General features: G+C 41.6%; 1 protein-coding gene across 1 annotated transcript in view; it reads right to left on the reverse strand.

The window, feature by feature from the left end:
• The window catches only part of Apob (apolipoprotein B), a 40426-nt gene that overhangs the window by 14476 nt on the left and 7538 nt on the right, over positions 1–18412 (reverse strand). Inside the window, exons 8-25 of the mRNA XM_076833624.2 lie at positions 18053–18138; positions 16742–16961; positions 15849–16076; positions 15494–15611; positions 15236–15382; positions 14296–14507; positions 13787–14024; positions 13056–13232; positions 11502–11693; positions 10438–10605; positions 9743–9954; positions 6753–6935; positions 6065–6186; positions 4095–4305; positions 3349–3524; positions 3033–3220; positions 2118–2263; positions 72–445 (exon numbers count right to left, since the gene is read on the reverse strand). Coding sequence (XP_076689739.2) covers positions 72–445; positions 2118–2263; positions 3033–3220; positions 3349–3524; positions 4095–4305; positions 6065–6186; positions 6753–6935; positions 9743–9954; positions 10438–10605; positions 11502–11693; positions 13056–13232; positions 13787–14024; positions 14296–14507; positions 15236–15382; positions 15494–15611; positions 15849–16076; positions 16742–16961; positions 18053–18138 — 3398 coding nt within the window. The remainder of the gene's footprint in view (positions 1–71; positions 446–2117; positions 2264–3032; positions 3221–3348; positions 3525–4094; positions 4306–6064; positions 6187–6752; positions 6936–9742; positions 9955–10437; positions 10606–11501; positions 11694–13055; positions 13233–13786; positions 14025–14295; positions 14508–15235; positions 15383–15493; positions 15612–15848; positions 16077–16741; positions 16962–18052; positions 18139–18412) is intronic.

Here is an 18412-nt window from a genome sequence, read left to right on the forward strand (position 1 = left end):
CTAGAGGGGGTTCTCCCACCAGAGACTGCAATGAGTTAGCCCTGTGAACCCTTCACCTGAGCACGGCTCACCTTGGATGCTATAGGAAAACATGTCAATCACAGAGTCAGCCTTCACGTGGTATCGAGCCTGGAGGCTGTAGTGGTCTCTGCTGGTGTTGCCACCAGTATAGGAGGCAGACCAGTTGTACAAGTTGCTGTAGATATTTGTGGAGAGGTCCAGAACACCCAAAAGAGGCACTCGCAGTTGATACAACTTGGGAATGGTGAAAGTCGGGACTTGGAATTCTTGAGATGGCAGCTGGAATCCCACAGACTTAAAGTTGAGGGCTGGTGTCCTAATGGTCTCTATCATCTTCAGATCTTTGGAAGACTTGCCACCAAAAGGCAAAGGAATCTCAATTTTCACACTGTTCTTGTTCAAGGTATATTTGACCCGGCCATCACTGAAATGAACAACAGTGTCCCCACAGTCAGTCATCAAGAACTCAGCTCCCTGCCATCTGATCTTCCAAGCAATACCGCATCTACTCCATTTCTAAACTCTTTTTTATTGCACTACTTCCCATGCCTGGATACCTTTGCTTTTTCCTCTACCTGCCCAACGAACTCTTTCTATGCCCTTCTAAGAGCCATCCCTTAGCATTTCCATTCCACCCAAGTCATAACTAATTTCTCTCATTCTTAAAGGGATAGAGTCTCTTACACCTATCTCAAAGAGCATGCCCTAGTTATGCTTAGATAATAAGTTATCTGTTCATTTTTTGATGTCTGCACAGTGTCTCCCTGGGAGGAAGAACTAGACCTTATCTAGTGTCTATCTTCTCACTGTACCTAGTCTAGTATTTTGCATGTAGTGGACCCTTGGTACATATTTGCTAAACTAAATTGAGGTAACTTGATATGTGGAATGTACACAGGAATAAAAGGCAATAAATTTGGGTGAGAGCTTCAATTTCCACTGTTATCTTAGTGAATTAGTGTCTCTGAGTCTCTGTGATGTTTTCTGCATAGTGCGGATAACAGTATCCTTTCTGTTGAACTCACAGTGATGGCCTTGGATATCAAATGAGAAAAAAATAACTAAAAGCACTTTGCAATCTTTTCAATACCATACCCATGCAATGTACTAACAGGATAACTTATAAAAAATAAAGTAGGGCAGAGGGATTTAGCTATTATGTGCGAATAAATTGTTCATTTTATTGCTGCAAAAGGATGCCTGCTTTCAGCAGGAGGATGACCGATGACCAGTCAGGCCCTGTCCAATTCGTAGGTCCTGAAACACCAGCAGAGAAGGAGGGTTCCTGAGTCCTCTGTGCTGCCACCCTTTTCCATCTCCTACAGTCTTTTTCCGTATGGGTGCTTTGGCAGACTTCTGCCCTTTTACAATAATTTGGCCTATTAAACTGCTCCTCTGCCACTGACCATGGGAAGGTCCACATGACATAGGCCACTTATTTTTTTTTTAACCGAGTAAAGTACAGAGATCAGTCAACTTAGAAAATACTCTAGTTTTTTTCAGTCTGTGCTCTGATTTCTTATTTTCATGAAATAAGACAAGCAAAGCATTTCATATATTTCTGTAAATACAGAAACGGACTGAGCACTTTGGAATCTGACTTTTTGGGAAAGGGTTAAGTTGTATTGCTAAACTGAATCTCTCTCCAAATGCTGCCTTTTGTTCAATGCTCAATGGTTGTTCTGACCCTCTGTAGTTAAACAGCAAGCCCATAGTCAATAATTCCTCCAGCTACTCTTGAACTCTTCACAGTCAAACAAGTGTGAATATATTCTGGTCTGGAATAGGGTGTTTACTTGTGATGGAAGAAAGCTGAATGCCTTCCAAATTCAGATTGTAGTAAATAAAACATCTTAGGAGGAAAGTACCAGAATTCCTCAATTGTCTTTTGGGTTCATTTTGGGTTGACTGTCACATTCAGACCTCATGTTTAATAATGCAAAAGTGTCACAGTATTTATGCTATAGTTATTCGTCTCCTTAAAAATGCTTATATTATTTCCCTTAAAATTAAATAAAAACAGTAACAATCATGCTATGTCAAATTTTCCATGTGCTTTGCATGGTTTGAGAAACTTCTCTAGTTTCTTCTTTTACCTTTTTAAGAAGAGGTTTTCTGGGACTTGGAAGGTTGGAAATCTCATTTTCTGGAAGCTCAACTCTGTCAAGCCACTGAGGTGATCCTGCAAAGTCTGGGCAAACGGAAGACTCTCTGATGCCTTCTGAAGCCAGCTGTTTGTTGCCTACAAAATGACAGAAGATTTTTAGAGCAAGAAATGGGACTGGGTGATCCTCAAAGTGAAATTAACATGACGTGAAAATTCAGATTTGACAGGTCAGTTATCAAGCAGAACAATGAAGTAAAAGTTAAAAATAAGTTATAGTGATGGGCATGGTGGCGCATGTAATCCCAGTGACTCAGGAGGCTGAGGCAGGCAGATCACGAGTTCAAAGTCAGCCTCAGCAACTTAGCAAGGCCCTAAGAAACTTAGCGAGACCCTGTCTCAAAATAAAAAATAAAAAAAAAGGCTGAGGATGTGGCTCCGTGGTTAAGCACCTCTGGGGTCAATCTCTGGTATAATAATAATAACATTTATTAATAATAATAAATAAATAAACAAATAAATAAAATAATAGTAATTAATAATAATATATTATTATTATTATTATTTATTACAGAAAATTATGAATTTGGGCTGCCAGTCACTGATCTCTTCCCTTATTTTAAGAATATGTAATGTAGACTCCTAGCCCATGTCTTGAAGTTTCTGTTCATATATGTAGACATAGCAAACTCTTTTGCTTATAGCATTCACTTGGTATTTATCATATTCAGCTTTGTGTAACTGGAGAACTAAGCATGCTTGATGTTTCTTTTCTCTCCAGAAATTCCTGAGGTGCAGGAAGCATGCCTTAAGCATCTTTGGATACCCTCATACACCTAACTTAGAGTTAAGGATGTGATTAGAACTTTTAACCATGAATCTATTTTGCTGATTGATTCATACTTACAACTATTAATTTGGATCCCATCTGCCGGAAAGTCATGTCTGTTTGAGGAACTCTGTTATCTGGGAGACTACTGGCATGCAGCAGGAAGGCTCTATAAAAATCAGAGAGTTCCACTGGGAAATTGGAGGCAACTTTTTTGGTATCCACATTGGTGCCTGTGTTCCATTCAAATTCAATCTTCTCCTCATCTAGAAAGGCACATATGAAATAGTTGTCAGTGGTACAACGCAGGTCAGCCTGTGTCCATGGCACTTGGCAGTTACACTGAAGTACACAGTGCCCTTGGAAGTGCTTGTGGGGGAGAAGAGGCACATACCATAGCGCCAGGCCAGTCTCTTGGAAACTGTTGAGCCATAAGCTGTAGCAGATGAGTCCATTTGGAGGAGCAGTTTGGTTGGGGACCAGCGGGTCAGGATCTCACTTCTGGCTTCTGCTTGTAAGCGGGGTATGGAAATGACACCTTTGATTTTGCTTTCTTCCTTAGTGTCATAACTATGGAAAAGAAAATAATTTGGCTTCAATGATTTTTCCATTCCAAGGAGATATACAGAATTCAACAGTTAGGAATTGCATTTTTTAGTGATAAAAGCAAGATACATTAATGAGTGAAAAACAAGGTCATAGACAGACCAAATGCATTAACTTCAAGGCTAATACTCAGCAAAAGTGCAGGACTTTGCAGGGAACAGATGAACTTTTTGAAAATTGTTTCAATCTGCTTTGCTGTTTATGAACTCTTGGCCTTGGCCAAAAGATTAAACTGCTCAGAGCTACCATTTCCTTATCTATAAAATAGGGAAATTCATACCTACCTTGCAGTTTAAGGTGAGGACTCAGAAAATTTTTTTGGTGTACCCAGCACAGTATTTGATAAGTGGATAATAAGTATAAGATAAATAATAGGAAGATCCAACTAAAAATGTGCAGAGGGTCAAGACACTGAGGACGCTGTTTGCCAGATGATAGATGAGGGATGCATTTGTCTTAGTTTAAAGCTGGGGTAAGAAGGGAAAGAGCTACCAGGGCCTGCAGCTCAGGTAGGATCTCCCATGCCTTCCTTACCTTATGTGGCCCATCAGAGCGACTTCAGTGATTTTCTTATTCTGAATGTCCAGGGTGAGTTTGTAAGACTTTTTGTCCTGAGCAGACTCATCACTAACTCTGAGGACTGTTCCAAGGTCAACATTAAGATCTGGAATTTGGATTTCACTGAATAAAGTTCTACTCTGCCGATTATATTTGAACATCATTGTAGCCTCTGTATGCTTCACACCTGAAAATGTACACAATAATTAAGAGTGTGTGCTAAGAGGATCTACTTAGAGAAGGAAGGAGAGGATAAGGTAGAGAAACTCTGGGTACTCAATGTGCTTAAACAAGAACGCAGTTGAGGATTTTACCTTACATTTTCATTTATTTATTTATTTTAAAAGCAAAGAAAGTTTATTGGCTTCAACCTGGAACTAGTACCATGAAAATGTGGCAATTAATTAGGAAACTTTAAAATTTGTACATTCACAGTAAAGGTAGAGAGGTGCCAATTGGTAATAGATGTTTCTCAGGAACATGGTGGACAATTAGTTTACAACACCAGGCTTCATAGGATTGCACATCTTAAAGAAATATGCTGCTTTTTATGAAATAAAGCATTTCTAGGAGGAAAAATGGTACACAGTTTGCCCAGAGCATTCGTTATTGTCATCTTTTGTTCTCTGGCAAGGAGAGGTTAAACCACATGAAATTGTCAATATTTGATCATCTTGACCCAGAAATACAGCAATGTTCATGTGGCCTAACCTGTTATTAAGAGTATCTCCTTTTACTCTCAGGAGGGTCTGAGTGTGATAAAAACTTAGGTATCTAGTAACGCTATACCTTACATTTTTAACTCTGTGGTATTCATAATTCACTCAACTTGCAAGAATTTACTGATGGTGGGTTATGTGCTGGGCACTGCTCTTGGCAGTTTACCTTCTAGTAGGGCTGTACAGACAACAGGCCAGCCAATTACTTGCATCAGATGGTAATAAATGTGAAGAAAAGTAAAACTGGATATGAAGATGAAAGACAGGGATAAAAGAGAAGCTATTTAATATGTGGTGGTCAGACAAGTTCTCTCTGCAAGATGGGTATGTAGGCAGAGACCAAAATGAGTAGATTGTGGGGATGCACCATGCCAGTTCTGCAGGGAGCCTTCCAGGCAGAAGGTTGGATATGAAAAGGCTCTGAGGTAGGGATCGCTCAGCACATTCAGGGATTGGAATATGGCCAGAATCTGACCACTTTTCATACCTCTTCTGCTACCACTGTCATTCAAAGCAACTATATCTCTTGCTTGAATTATCGTTGTAACCTACACACCAGTGTCCTTTCCTCTTTTGCAACCTTTTGCCAACATAAACATAAACCATGAAAAACCTTCAATGGCTTCTTATTTTATTCACAGAAAAAGTCAAAGTTCTTACCATGTCTTACAAGTCTATCACTCCTCTACCTCCCTTTATTTCTCTGATTTCATCTTCTATCACTTTCCTCCCAGATCTCTCTGCTCCAATCACGTTGGCTTTCTTTCCTTTTTTCAAACTTGGCAGCCCCATGCCAGCCTTGGAGTCCATGCAACTGCTGGCGCCTTAGCGTATAACACTCTTGGCACAGGGCTTACCTCCCTCACATCTCTTTTTTGTGTTTACTTTACCAGTGAGACTTTCCCTTATTGTTCCCAGAATCACTCCCTTCCCCAACTTTTCTCCTCCCAACACTCCCAGCATTCCCTAGGCCCATCTATGTTCTGTTTTGGTCCCTACCATGGATTGACAGCTCAAATATTTACTTGTTTGGTTGTTTACTGTAACTTCCACAAAGATAGAGACTTCAATGTTCCCTGTTTGAGCCTCAGCTCTCAGAGCAGGCCTGATACTTAGTTGGGCACTCAGTCAATATTTGTTAAATACATTACATTACATATTTCTCCCTTTGAGTCCTGAACCTGAGACTGAGGGTGGAGAGGCAGCATCCTCTTTTTGTATACTCACCTTCTGCCTGAATTATGAACTTCAGTGTGTCCACCAAGGCTCTCTCTTCCCTCTGGAGTTCATAGGTTGCACTGGCAGAATATTGTTCCACCTCTCCTGTAGGCTTCAGTTCCAGCTCATATCTAAAGAAATTACAGTGATTGATGGCAATAATATCCCCCAACAATTCAGTATCAAGTGCAATAAAAATAAGGTCCTTATTTTAACCTTACCTCTTGCTTGTAACTAATAATGATCCTTATGATCCCTTCAGTTCCTCCCAGAGCCTAAGACAAGGACAAATCCTAGGATTCCCAGGCTTTTGTACAAGTACAGGAACAGCTGGCTGGCCCTGTCAGCAAAAGCTGACAACAGAGTGGGTGAGGGGATGAAGACAGGGGACCCTGAGCACTGTGGAGGCTTTGGGCATGCTGGTGAGCTCTAGGAAGCTCCTACCCATGGGTCCGGAGGCTCAGAAACTCTGACGATGAGGTAGGAGCAAATTGGAATGTGCTCTGATCTTCTCATCCAGCACATGAAGGGGAAAGAAGTGCTGGCCACACAACTACTATTTTAAACACCCAAAGGATGGTACAAGCCCCTAGGATTGACATAAGGCTACATCATATGGCCTTTTTCTGTTTGCCCTGCCAGGTGGCCACAATGTGGATGGCAAGCAGATTCAGGCTGTGCACTGAGCATCTCTCACCTGGTGTCACCTGTCAGTGGGTAGTAGGAGGCAGACTCGGTGGAGCTGGCATTGGAGTAAGCTCCTGTGGTGCAGTAGCTGAGTCCAGTGACAAAAGGCCTGCAAGTTGACCAGGACTGCCTGTTCTCAATGAGAGGAGGGATCACTTCTGTTTTGGTGGTGGAGACCAAATGCAATGTGTTGCTGGTGAAGGATGAAAAATCAAAGTTATCTTCAAGCCAGGAATTCACATGAACAGGGAGATCAGTAGAGTAGAAGTGGGAAATCAAAGGGGAGGTAGGAAGGAAGGGAAAGGGGAAGAACTGGGAAATTAAATTGACCAAATTATACTAGGTGCATGTATGACTATACCACAATGCATTCCAATTGTATATATAACTATAATGCATTAATTACAAAATGAATTTAAAAATTTAAAAAGACTAACAAAGTAGAGGAAAGGGGTCAGGGGAAGGATAGAAGAGAGATTAGTGCTGGGAATTGAAATGGAGAAAACTATGTTATATATATTTATGAATATATCAAAAGGAGCCCTATCATTATATATAACTATCATGCACTAAAATTGTTTAAAAGATTTAAAAAAATGAACATCATTCTTTTAAAAAATAAACATAGTTCTTACTATACACATGCTCCCTTTCCTCCTATCCACCTCTGTCCATACCCATCTTATTTGATTTACTGAGAAACAAACGGTGACTCTTAGGCTTCAGACATTGCACTAAGTTCTTTATGTGTGTTACCTCTGATCCCCACAACAGCAGGATTAGGATTCTCATTTTACAGAAGAAACAACGGTTCAGAGACACTAACTAACTGGTCACTGGGACTGAACTCAGGGTGCTCCGTCCTTCGTATATGATACAGGGCAAGAGGAACCCTGTCCGTCTCATGTGAAATCTCTCATGCTCTGCTGGCTTCTTTCTTACCCGCATTAAACATGCACAAATCTCTTCTCCCATTTTCACACTACACACACACACACACACACACACACACCCCTTTTTATTTCCCTTGTCACCTTCTCTCATAACCCTATCAACAGGGTGTTGGCCTTTGTGGGGTTCTTCCAACACACTTCTTGCTGAACTGTGCTCTGAATGTTACCCTTGTCACGTTTCTGAAAATGCTTTCATCAATATCTCCAGACCCCTTCACGCTCCTAAATCCAATGAATCTAGTGAGGCTTTATCATCTCTGACCTCTCAGGAGCATTCAGTAGACTTATTTACTTATGGCTACATCAAGATGCCAGAGTCTTTATCCTCTGAAAAGATCATGGTACCCTCCTCTTATATATGTACTTTAAATTAGTGAAAATACAAGGAAGTTAAAAAATGTCCCCATATCTTTGAAGGATGCTTTCTTTTAAACACTCCGTTCTTTCCCCAGTATTTTTTTCTCATTATTGGTGGTTCCCCAAGACCAACCTTTGCTGATGAGTCTCTACATGCCAGCTGTGGCCTGCCTATGGCCTGTTCTAGCCTCTAGTGTCTTCTTGGCTTCTAGACCCTTATGGCCTTGGTTCTCTGTCTGTCTCTCTGGTTGCTCTCTATACCAGCTGCTATTTCCTCGCTCTGCTGTATACTGGTGATGCCCAACTTTGGGTTTGAGCTCAAACCTCGTTGCTAGGCTCAGGGTCATAGGTCCATCTGCCACCTAGATAGTTCTAGTTGGTTGTTTCATAGGACATAAATACAGCACATCCAAAACTGAATTTGTCATCTTTCTCTAACAGAACAGCTCTCCCTCTGTAGTTCCTATTTAAAATGAAGGTCACTCTGCTTCCCTTCTCTCTTCCCTTATACCCATATCCAGTCAAGAATCAAGTGCTCCTGATTCTATCTCCATGCAATTTCTGTTACCTCTCACTCCTCTCTGCAGACCATTGTCACCTCAATGCAGGCCACTGTCACCTCTCACACATATGTATTTTTAACAGACTCTTAAATGTCCTCCAGTCTTGCTACTTTCCCACATTTTCCACCCTGGAGTCAGAGTAGTTCATCTAAAACACCAGCTTTGCCTTAGTTATACTCTCCTTTTCAACTCCTTTGCCTTCAGAAGAGTCTGGGTTCTTTATGGTGGCTAAAAAGGTGATCCATGGTTGCCCCAGGCCCCTTTCTCCCCACCACCCCCAATTATGCTCTCGGTGCACTTTGGCATACTCAATTTCTTTCAGTTCCATGAACCATTTTCTTTTTTATTAGGCTGTTATACATACTTTTCTCTTTGCCTAGAACACTCATTTCTTTTTACTTTGCTTGGGTAGGTCTCAGTCTTTCGCAGCAGATCAAGTGTACCTGTGTCAGAGAGCCTGCTCTGACTCCCTCAAGTTTCACAGTATTGTAATATTGCCTCTAATCTAGCTCTCACTCCATTGCAGCAATTTTTTCCATTGTATGTCTCCCTATAAAGTTAAGCTCTAGAAGCCCAGAGACCTAAATTCTACGTCTGAATGAAAAATTAATGTGTTCAAAATATCAAAAACTAAGGTCAATCAATGGTGGAGGATATCATTGAAAATGGAACTCTCAACAGAGGCTGAATCCTATAATCTATCATGGATTTTCATGCTTTATCCACTGAGCTAGCTACCACAAATAAATATGGCCTTTGGTATTTTTCTTAGAGAAAAATGTTCATTTTTTTTTTCAAGGGAGATTTCTGTAGAGCTAGTGCTACTTCATTCTCTAAGCAATCAACAATAACAACAAAATCCTCCACAGCAGAGTTATGACAACTAAACATAGATATTAAGTCTCAATGAAGGATGATATAGGACAATTTAGTAAAATGTAGAAAGGCAATTATTTTGTGTGTTTGCATCTAGGCTAGGTTAAAAATAGGTAATCAAGAATTGTCCTTCCCTCTCCTGCTTCTCTGGGACTAGAATTTTCCCTGTTGGTTATCTAGCCTGACCAAATCCTACAGATATGTTTTCAACTCTTTGAAACTGGCCAGGCACACCTGGCTGAAAGAATTACCTGCCACTAAATAACTTGACTGGCCTCCTTGGAGAAGGAATGATGAACTTCAGTTGTCCAGTCTTCAGAGTCACACGAGCCTCCAGGCCTGACTCATGGAAGAAGTTGGTGTTCATTTGGACACCACTCCTGGCAAAGCCAGGAAGAATGATGCCCATATTTGTTGCAAACTCCACAGTCATAGAGGGCTTTACCACCAGGTCAGCCTGCATCTGCAAGTCAGAAAACAACCTATTCAGTATTGTTAAATTCCTCAGTTCCCTGGTTGTCAGATCAACCCCCCCCCTTTCCCATCTCTGGGCAAATATTTCTGGATAACTTGCATCTCAGGAAATAGTATTGTGATTTATTTAGAGGAAGAAAGCCCAGTGCCCAGTTCTCCAGAGCCAGACTTCACTATGAAGGACTAGGAAGCGACTTAGATAGAAAGATGATCAGAACACTCATTTATGAAGCAAACAACTGAGTTTTCATCTTATTGTCACAATTCAACTGGTGATGGTAAGGTATTACATGCTGGTGGAACCCTAAAGATTTTCATAAAAATGAATGAGGTGATTACTAGGATGATGTACATTGTTGTGAACTAGAAACACATTTTTAAAATGTGAAACATTTAAAATGTCCTCCCCCCCACCCACAAGAGGAAAAGATCAACACCCACTTATTTGCAATCAATGTAAACAGGGTCTTACATTGGCTAGTTCCAGTTTTACTCCAGCCTTAGTGCCAGGGGTGATGACTCCAGATAAGGACACTTGCAACTGTGACCCTACTCCAGTGGGAAGCTCAAAGGCATTGTCCATAAAGATGTAGTGAAGAAACAAGTCACTCTTTGAGCCTTCCCTTATGGCCTGTCCAATCTGCAAATTGAACAGGGAGAGTAAATTAAGCCTTCTATGAGTGAGTTTTGTCAAATGCAACCTCCCAAATATAAAGGAATAATTTCTCTTTATCCAGAAAAAAAGAATTAGCATATTTAGCTGAATAATTTCATAAATAAAGGTTAATGTTACTCACATCAATGCATTTGGATATATGCAATTGCTCTGAATTAAATATCATGTTCAACTGGTGGTTCAGAAAGTACCTACGAATAGTACAGGGCCTCAGAGCCTTATAAGCTCCAAGTAAAATCTATGGCTTGGCTTAATTCTGTTTTCTTTTTAAAAATCTGAATGTAAAGGAGAGTTTACTTGAAGTGTATTATATTTTGGTTAAATTAATTTTAAATAAAAAAGCTCCTGATATGATGTACATATTAACATACATGGTTTTTTGTTTTGTAATATTTCCATAAAATAACTTCAGTGTTTTTTTAAAACCAACATGAATATTTATTTAATCATGGGGGTATATTTTCTCTTTTATTAGTAAATTAATTATAATAAAAATTGTGGCAAATATTTAGATAGTATGTTACATTTGGCCAAACATTTCTTAAATAATCATTGTGTCCTTTTAATATTAAAAGTAGTCTTTCTTGCAGGTGGAGGAAGATATTCTTAACAGCATTTTCTAGAAGATCAAACTAATGCTCTTAAAAGTACAGCTAACATTATGAATAGCTTCATTTCTGAATGTGCCAATTCCTTGTGAGTTAAAGATCTTCTTCATTGAAATTCAGAGCAAACTTGTATCTTTGAAGGAAATATAGGCACTTTCTCTGCTCTGGGTGGCAAGGAGCTTAAGGGAGTCTGGGAGATCTAGGAAGAGCACCTGCTAATCTGTGGGCCCTCTGAGGGGCCTGGTCACTTACCAGGTGTTGGATTCCCTGCAGCGTTTGAACACCACTCAGCAGCAGCCTTCCCAGGAGCTGGAGGTCTTGGAGCCTGACAAAGCCAAGCTCTTCTCCCAAGATGCGGAGGTAGGCTCTGGCTTCTGGGATTTCTTTGGATTTCAAATCATTGATCAGCTTTTCAACGATGGGCATGATTCCATTTACCATGTCCTGGGATTTGAGTAACACAGTGTTTAGTGAGAGGTCAGCTTTGTCTGAGGTGGGATCTGTCTCCTGCTGACATGACTGGCCTAAATACAAACCCTGGAGCTGGGGCTTTAGGGAATCAGGCTCCTTTTACTGAAAGATAATTCATCTAAACAAAGATCAAAACACCTGAGATCTTTTCAGGACTAGTAGTACTTTCAAAGCTGTCCTTAACTTGAAAAAAACAAAAACAAACAGGCAGGAATAGTAAGGGGAATCCCTGGTCTCCAGGATTCCAAGATCCATAGAGCTCCTCAGCATTCAAAGACCTCTGTCCTACTTCCCTACTGAGCCCTCTCTGCTTCAACTAAGGAAGAGTACCGGGGTTTTCTAAGAAAGTATAGTTTTCTTATAAGTAAGTCAAGAGCTTGTAGACCTGTTCTTCTTAGAGACAGGAAGAATTCCATAGACCAATGCACAGATATTGTGAAGGAAAAGAAATTGTTAGACCCAAAACAGATCTAAGGATATCGGCTTCAAGTGGAGGTTGGCAAATCAGAAGATGGAAATGAGACTATCAGGGAGCATCTGGGAGCAAATTATTGCCCTGTTCTCAACCTTGAATGTACACATAAGTCCCCTGGGGTCTTATTAAAATGCAGATTCTGATTCAGTAGGTCTTTGTGGGCTTGAGGTCCTGCATTTATAACAAGCTCTCATGTAGTGTCAATCATCAGACCACATTTGAGATAACAAGAAATTAAAGACTAAGAAGTTGCAGATATACAAGCTAGTTTCTACTCCTTCACTGGGGACTCATTGCCAGCCTCAGAATGGATTCTGGTCCCATTAACTAGTGCACTGGTATGGGAGTGACAGTCAAAGGAAGCAGCTAATAATAAAGAAATAAAAATAACAATTTAAAACTTATAATAGTAGCTTCTTATTGAGTATCCGAGACTGGTGTCAGGCACTGTGCTTAGCATTTTATGTACCTTATTTAATGTAGTCTTTAAATAACTTTGTGAAGTGTGGATTACTATTAGTACCCTGAGGGTGCAGGAACAGACATATATAGTATTAACTAACTTGCCTGGAATAACACAATTTAAAGACTGAGGTTAGAATCAAACCGAGGTCCCATACTTTATACTCTTAATCATTTTGCTAGAGTGCCCCTAGTGAGTCTGGTTCCTGGACACAATGCATTTCCATAAGGCCCTTAACTGCTGAGGATCCTGGACCCTAGCCCTTTAGGACTGGTTAATACACATCTACAGTTGTTTCTCAGTTAGATAGGACCTTGAGGACTTCTGTGCTTAGAAAAGAATGTTTTTGCACTGAGACCCAAATCTTTCCTTGAGAGAATACACATCCAATACATACCTGCTCATGTTTATCCTCTTTGATATAGTCAAAGTGGTCCACCAAGACTTTGGACACACGATCAGGCACTCGACCATTGACCCAATATAAAGCCTTGTTGACACTATCTGGAAAAAATCCTTTCTTCCCAAAAAGAGCTTCCAGTGTTGGCTCAAAGCCTTTTCCTTCTAAGCCAATCTGAGAAAGAAAATCAAGCAAGAATATGCCACTGGGTGTTCTGGCTATACATCAGTCTCCCATTCCCCCTTTTATGTCTACTTAATTAAAAACGTATTTGATGAACACTGCAGGGAAGGAGCTGGGCTTAGCATTTCACAGAAGTTGTCTATTTAAATTTCACTAGACTCTTGAAGGGTAGAACTCATTTGCCTTTTTCTAGAAAGACAGGGATGAGAGGATAAATAATTAAACTGATGATTCAGAACTTGGAGAGGATTTAGGGTTTGAACCAGAAATGATTGGTTAGCTCAAGTATTTCGTTGGACTTTCAGTTGAAGGGCTTCTCTGAGACATCTACATTTCCATTAATATAATGAATTATGTTTCAGATGACCCCTAGTGGACAGAGAGGAAGGCGAGGAAGGAAGGAAAGAAAAGCCTCAAAATGAAGGTACCAATCCCTTGATGATTCCTGCTCCTCCCCAGGCTGGTTCACAGCTCCCCTGACTTTGTATTTATGGTGTACAGACCAGGCAAGAGAACTTGAGACTCTTCTTTAGTCTCACACATACCTCAACGAGGTCAGTTGGAGCAAATCCAAAGACAGTGAGGGTTGTTTTCAGCATGCTTTCTTTAGGAAGGTAATTATTCGGATCAAAGATAAGATTCCCCTCAATTTTGGCTGAGACTGGGTCAAGCGATGGAAGAGAAACAGATTTAGAAAGGTGATAGTTCCGAGAAAATTTTCTGAAGTCCATGACAGTTGGAAGTTGAGATTCTTTCAGGGCTTCTTTCACTAAATTTTTCAGGCTAGATGAAAAGAAGAGATATACTTTGAGCCAACATACCATGTGACTTATTCATCATCTCCTGCATCCTGAGTAAATATGGATTTCCAATTGCTACTAAAATATATGGGTTTCATTTGCCCCAAGACTTTGGCTCAGGGTCTGCTGCACACTCACATGCGTTCCAGAAGAAAGCACACTCCATAAAGGACAGACAGGGCCTGGGCCCGAATGGAGACTTGGAATTCCAACCCAGGGCCCTCTGTAGCAGACTGGTGCAAGGGATGACTTACTCTTGGATATCCAATTCTTCTGAGTTCAAGATGTTGGCAATGTGGGATGCCACGAAGTTCTTCACTTGCTCATTCTGTTCCCGTGGGAGAATTCGGGCAATTTTGTTAATATCTGCCTGGGAAGGCCCCCTCATCAACATGAGATAGGCAGCCAGTCGCTTATCTACTGGAGCAGCACCATCCACAAAAGTCTGGAGAAGGATCCCCCTGACCTGTGGCCAAAAGAGGCAGCTGTTTATCAGGACACAGAGCATGCCTGGGCAATACTGGCATGGTCCGCTAGCTCTTTCTTAACACAAGTCTAATCTCTCTCTAATAACTCTTCAAATAATGCTGAATCTTCTTGCTAGTGTTCCTTAAAGCAACCAGCTCAAGGCTGGGTTCTCAGAAGACTCCTATCAAATATGTGCTCAAATCAATTGCATTAGAATACATAAATTTTGACCAAGTGATTATTTGTTTTGCGATCTGCTACTAAGTGAAGACAAAATTGTTTTGTCATAAATTATTTCAATGTAAGAATGAAGGTGGGAAGGCACAGTGAGATTTTGGAGCTAAAAAATAAGGCGATTTCAAAAGCTGTGGAGTTTCTGCCACCTAAGGTAGAAGGGCCAGGATCACTATCTCAGTTTGGTGCCACTGAAGAAATCAGGTATGTTTTCTCAAAATAAAAGTGATGGTCAATCTGGTAGTAGGACATGATATAGCAAAAATCTCATGTTCTTTGTGAGAGAGGAGTAGCCGCAAGTTGACTATGTTTCTCATCCGATATACCACTAGGCAGTCAATAGGCTCATTGAAGTTTTGCAATGAGAAAACAGTAAAAAAAAGTCAGCACAAGAATGGGATTTAGAACCTCATTCCCCCTTGTACTTCCCCAGACCTTGTTGATCAGCATGGAATTTCACTTTCAAACACCCTTGTGTACTTGGGTGTTTACCTCATCTCTGAGTTCCATCTTCCTCAGGGCCTGGATAGCAGCTTTCTGAATCAGCAGCGATGGCTTTGCACTTCTGATACATTTCAGGACTGAAGATTTGAGTCTCGGCATTACCTGTTCCATAGTTTTGCCCATGTTTCCAATGACCTGCATTGAAGAAAAGAAATAAGAACTCATCACAGCACAGAAGGAGGAGTAAAGGTTGTTCAAGAAGGGCATTGCTGAAATGATGCATCTTATACAAAAGACTAAAAGTACCCTCAGGATCAAGTAGGTGTGATCTTCATCCCCAGTACACTCATTGCGAATCTGTTCCAACAGGTAATCAGCAATGTCCTGAAGGTCCTGGGTCATTTCCTGGGTCATCTGATGATAGCTACAGAATAAGAGAAGAGTGTTAACATTCTCTTAATTTGGAAGGCATAGATGAGCTTTCTTAAAATCCAAACTTGTGTTTGTTGATTTCTTATTCCAAGTTGTTCTTCTCAAAATGTCCAGTAGAAAAGAGTGAGCACTAGGGTTTGAAGGTAGAAGGAGGGGTGCTATGTCAGTACAGAGAGGCAGGATTTTCCTCTGCTCCCAGGTGGAGAAGAAACTCAGTGCAGAGACTCACTTGTTGACCACATGGCTCAGTGCATAGAGGGTGGCCCGGCTTTGCTGCTCCCTGGCCGTGTTGAAGATCTCTCGCAGCCTCTGTGTGGAAGGCTCTGGGATCAGGGCCACCAGGTAGGTCACAACATCTATCAGGAGGGGGTGAGCTTTCTCACTTTTCAGCCACTGGAGGATGTGAGTGTAACACTGGGGCTGTCCACACTGAACCAAGGCTTGCAAAGTGATGGGGCTGAGAAGAGAAGACAGAGTTACACAGAGCAGCATCAAGGTGGTGAACTCTCTTTGGTCTGTGGTGTGACCTCTTCCAGGAGTGCCCTATGTCTCTTATTCACTGTCTAAATTCAAAATCCAACTCTGAGCCCAAGAACCATGATCCTTCCCTAAGAAGAGTCTTTCCACTGCAGAAACACTGTGAGAGAAATCTGAAGAACAACCTCTAGGCCTCAAGCTGAAAGGGGCATGTTATCACTGCCCTTTGGTCAGAACATGCCTGGCCAGCACTGGCCTAGTCCATTCTGGCCTCAGCAACTTGTATGACATTCAGAGCACCTGGATTCTGTCCCTTGAAAAACAGAGTTCTCTCCCTTCTAGCTTGTAAGTTCCAGAGGGCACAGACTTCTTATCTCACACTCTTCAAGGAACCCTCTAGAAGCACGGATGAGAAGATACTCATCAAATGAGAGGGACTACCTCCCTGGAATGCCCTGTGTGTGCGTCTTGCCCTTGAAACTCTAAGCACCTTAGCTGATATTTCTCTGCCCAGAAGACATGAACTGTTTGACTGATTAACTAGATTGATATTAAATGGTTCCTGAGGTTCTCTGACCAAAGTTCAAAAGTCCCGACAGCTTCCCTAGGTTGTCTGAGACTCAGCTGCGACCACTGAAGACCCACCTGGACACCTCGATCAGCTGTGGCAAGAGGGATTTGACTGCCTCTTCATCGAGGCCTCTCAACTCAGTCACCAGTTTTTTGAAGAGATTGGCTCTCTGGGCATTCTGCTCAGAGATGGACAGCTTTTTCAGTTCCTGGAGTGTTGTCAAGACAGCCTCGGCCTGCTTTGGGGGCAATGTGGATTTGGTGCTCTCGAAGGCCAGACCCACCTTCTCAGTACCTAGAAAGTGCCAAAGGAATTCTTGGTTATTTCTACATCTCAACCATGTCTTCAGCTAATAGAAACTAGGGAGGTACTAGCAGGTAGAAAAGAGGAGAAAACAACTGTCTTCTTAATGCCTAGTAGCTATGTGGCTCTGGGCTAGGTGTTGTTAATTGACTCATCACAGCATCCCTGGGGGTTGGCATTATTCCCCAATTTAAGAAAAAGGAGCCAAGATCCAGAGGTGAGCAATTTACTTTGAGAGTCCTTACACAAGAGCTCTCTGAACTAAGAGGCAGAGCTAGAATTTAATCCAGGTTGTCTGGCTTTGGTATCAAATTACCTCTGCCTGAAAGAATGGTGAGGAGATGGGGCAACTGATCCAGTGACAGCTGAGGCTGGACTAGTGGTTTCACCACCAGTCTTTCTAATTGAACCTTCTAGCAGTTTCTGATGAGAGAGACCCTTCTGTAGCCTTCCCATCTTTCTGCCCTCACTTGTGTAGGGAGAGGAGTGAAGGTAGGCATGGAATTGTGAAATAATGGGCAGAGTCCTGGTTTTAATTAGACCTGGATGCTCATTTTACACACCTTTGAAGTTCTGGGACCTTGACTACATCACTGAGCCTCCCTGTGTGTCCATTTTCCCTCCACAGAATGGGTATAAACTCATCTGCGGTTACCACCTAACATCATAGGCAAATAAATGAGGTGAGGCACAAGCAAGAATTTTGACAGATTTATGTAGAAAATAATGCTGGGCTAGGGTTAGAGTAGAGGTCTCTGAAGTTCTGTTCCTTGGATTACTCTCTGGTCTGGCCCTAAAGATCTTTTCCCGCTTTCTCCATCTGGTTCAGGACAGGCACAAGTCTAGTCACAGAGTCTATGAGACTGTCAACTCCTCCAAAGGTGTCACGGTTGACTTAGGAAACCTAAGGAGCTTTGGCAACTTGATGTTCTGAAATGAATCTACCTACTGAGTAGCCAAATACCAGTGTCTGCTTCACTTTTTAATGCAGCAGACATTTAACAGGGCCCAACCATGAGCTAAGCTGTGACTGGCACCTGTTGGACAGATTCCCCTGCACCAATGAGGACATAAAGTCTTACCTGCATTAAAGAAGCGGCTGTTGGTCTTAGGTGTATCTTCAAGTTTCAAAGTCTGTGTAATGTGTGTCATCATCCCGTACTTATTCCTGGTAACAGAGGAAGCACCCTGCCTCATGAAGGGCCACCACCCAGAACACACTCGTCTTTTCATGTCAAAGTTCCTATCTCTACTACTGCCCTATTTTGCCCACCTTTCAGAGCATGGTTAAATCTAGCTATCTTTCACTCCCTAATGAACAGCACCCATGTTCCCCCGGTCACATTCAAGGACAAATGTACCTTATATCCTTTATCAGCCTGGAGTTCCCAGAGGGCAAGGACTAACACTGAACCTCAAAATTCTTCATATCCCCCACAGCA

This window comes from Callospermophilus lateralis, chromosome 14, assembly GCF_048772815.1.
Source record: "Callospermophilus lateralis isolate mCalLat2 chromosome 14, mCalLat2.hap1, whole genome shotgun sequence".
Taxonomy (NCBI): Eukaryota; Metazoa; Chordata; class Mammalia; order Rodentia; family Sciuridae; genus Callospermophilus; species Callospermophilus lateralis.